The 2,227-nt window shown below is 32.4% G+C and overlaps 1 protein-coding gene across 1 annotated transcript; it reads left to right on the forward strand.

Annotated features, from left to right (window-relative positions):
- Nucleotides 1-1,254: 1,254 nt before the first annotated feature.
- On the forward strand, nt 1,255-1,848 carry LOC145838859 (cathepsin G-like). The gene has a single exon (XM_082946481.1). It carries the CDS (start codon nt 1,255-1,257, stop codon nt 1,846-1,848), a length of 594 nt encoding a protein of 197 aa, XP_082802607.1.
- Nucleotides 1,849-2,227: the final 379 nt, after the last annotated feature.

The raw sequence follows: 2,227 nt of genomic DNA on the forward strand, positions 1-2,227 counted from the left end.
TAAAGACGAATATAGGGAAAGAATTCCTAAAATTAGTATCCAGACATTTTCCCAAATCAGGCTTTTATGGTTCTATATTTAATAGAAACACAATTAAGATTTCATATTCTTGCATGTCCAACTTGGAAAAAGAATTGTCCAATCACAACCAGAAACTACTTCAAAACTCAAATGATACAACTGAAAAAAACCGCAAATTATGCAATTGTAGATCAAAAAACAATTGTCCAGTTAAAGGTGAATGTCTTACCAAAGGAGTTATTTACAAAGCAACAGTCATGTATAACAAAAAAGAACATATTTATATTGGTTCAACTGGGAGACAATTTAAAAATAGATTTTACAAACATACACAATCCTTTAATGATGTAAAGAAGAAAGAAAGCACAAGATTAAGTAGATTCATTCACAAAATAAAGAATAGTAACCCTGATTGGAGAAATATGATAAAATGGGAAATTGTTCATCGCAGTAACCAAAACAAGCCCAGTAAAATTTGCACCCTATGTAACTTAGAAAGACTCGAAATCGCATTTGCGGATAAAAACAAACTTTTAAACTTGAGATCAGAACTGGTGGGAAAATGTAGACATTTTACAAAATTTTATTTAAAGTCTTAATTTGCTAGATTTAAGTTTAATCTACCTTTGTTTTCATTATACAGTTTTGTTTTTATCGTTTGATTTTTGTTATGATTGTATTTACGTTAATTATAATTTATCTTGCTGAATGTTACTAAAATTCAATTAGTTAACTAATCACCTAATCAACTAATTACTTATCTAAAACTATATAAAATGTTTGTCCGTTGCAACTTATTAATTTGTTTACTTTTACTTGTGATCATCGCACTAGCGTGAAACAATTGTTAAGTAATAAACTTTTTAACAATTTAACTTTTGTCATAATTGTATAAAGGCTCCTTAATTGTGAAGCTCTTTAAAAATTTATTGTTAAAACAACTTCAATGTATACCATAAATACAATGTTTATATATTTTAAACAAATAACATATATCTAAAGGCGCCAAAGTTAGGGTATAAGATAAACTAATATATTAAACGACGAAATTATTTGATTAAAGTAAAAAAAAACACATCAAAAAATCATTAGTTAAAAGAGGCCATAATACAAGCCGAAACACTAGAAACAAAAAAAAAAAAAACAAAAAAAAATCCTATACTTTTATAGCCACCATATTGATTAATCATTCAAAAATCGGATTAAAGTTCTAAAGATCACACAAACTACGTCATGATCAGGAGGCGGTGGGGAGGCGTGGACAGACAGGAAATCGAACCGAAAGACGTGTTGATGATCTACGAACACCCGAAGTTCGACAAGGACCATAGAATGGACGCGGCGCTCATCTACATCCGTAAAGCTTTCAACCCGAGCAAACGAGTTCAAGCAATCGGGCTCGGCTCGTCGAAAGGCGTCAAGGTCGGGGACGAGTGCACGGTGATGGGATGGGGAAACACCGCAATTGACTGGGACACCAATTACCAATCTGAAATGTCCACTTTTCTTAAAGCTGGGAAGCTGAACATCACCGACATAAGAATGCTCAATATTTACTTCAGAAACTTGAACAGGGACGGCTGCATGCTGAAGGGCGACTCGGGAAGTTCGCTGTTTTGCCACGACAGGAACGAACCAGCCAAGCAGAAGTTGTTCGGGTGGTACCAGGGCGGATTTATAGGAGAAGACGAAGGGCAGGATCATTCCTCGTACGTGAACCTCAAGTACTTCAAAAAGTGGATCTTGGAAACGTTGAAATTAATGGAATACATGGATGACGAGGACGAGAAAGAGAAGAATAAAAATTTTCCAGTATTTTCGGCTTAATGGCGACGATTTGTAGTCGGCTTTTTGTAAATAGCAATATTTTTAAACAAATCAGTATCAAGTAAACACTGTAGTAAGGAAATATATAATAAATAAAGTATTATTAAAAATAAAAGCTGTTATAAACATACCCTGGTATTTACTTTTTTCAGTTTTACAGTTAAAGAATAACAGCATTTTGACAAGGCAAGGGTTAAAAGACATACATTTATTTAAAGTTAATCTAAGTGCATGATTAAACGGACTAATAAAAAGAATAGTATAGTTTAAACTTAAATAAAGCTGTAGAAAACTTGTGCAAAGTCTTACTTTTTTGCTTCAAGTGTCCAAAACTCGATAATTTATATAAATCTTTATTTAAAGATGTGCAAATTAAATA

The sequence above is a fragment of the Thalia democratica genome, chromosome 6 (assembly GCF_965202585.1).
Source record: "Thalia democratica chromosome 6, ktThaDemo2.hap1.1, whole genome shotgun sequence".
Taxonomy (NCBI): domain Eukaryota; kingdom Metazoa; phylum Chordata; class Thaliacea; order Salpida; family Salpidae; genus Thalia; species Thalia democratica.

Coding starts and splice junctions, on each gene's coding strand:
- LOC145838859 (XM_082946481.1), top strand. CDS start 1,255: ATGATCAGGAGGCGGTGGGGAGGCGTGGACAGACAGGAAATCGAACCG.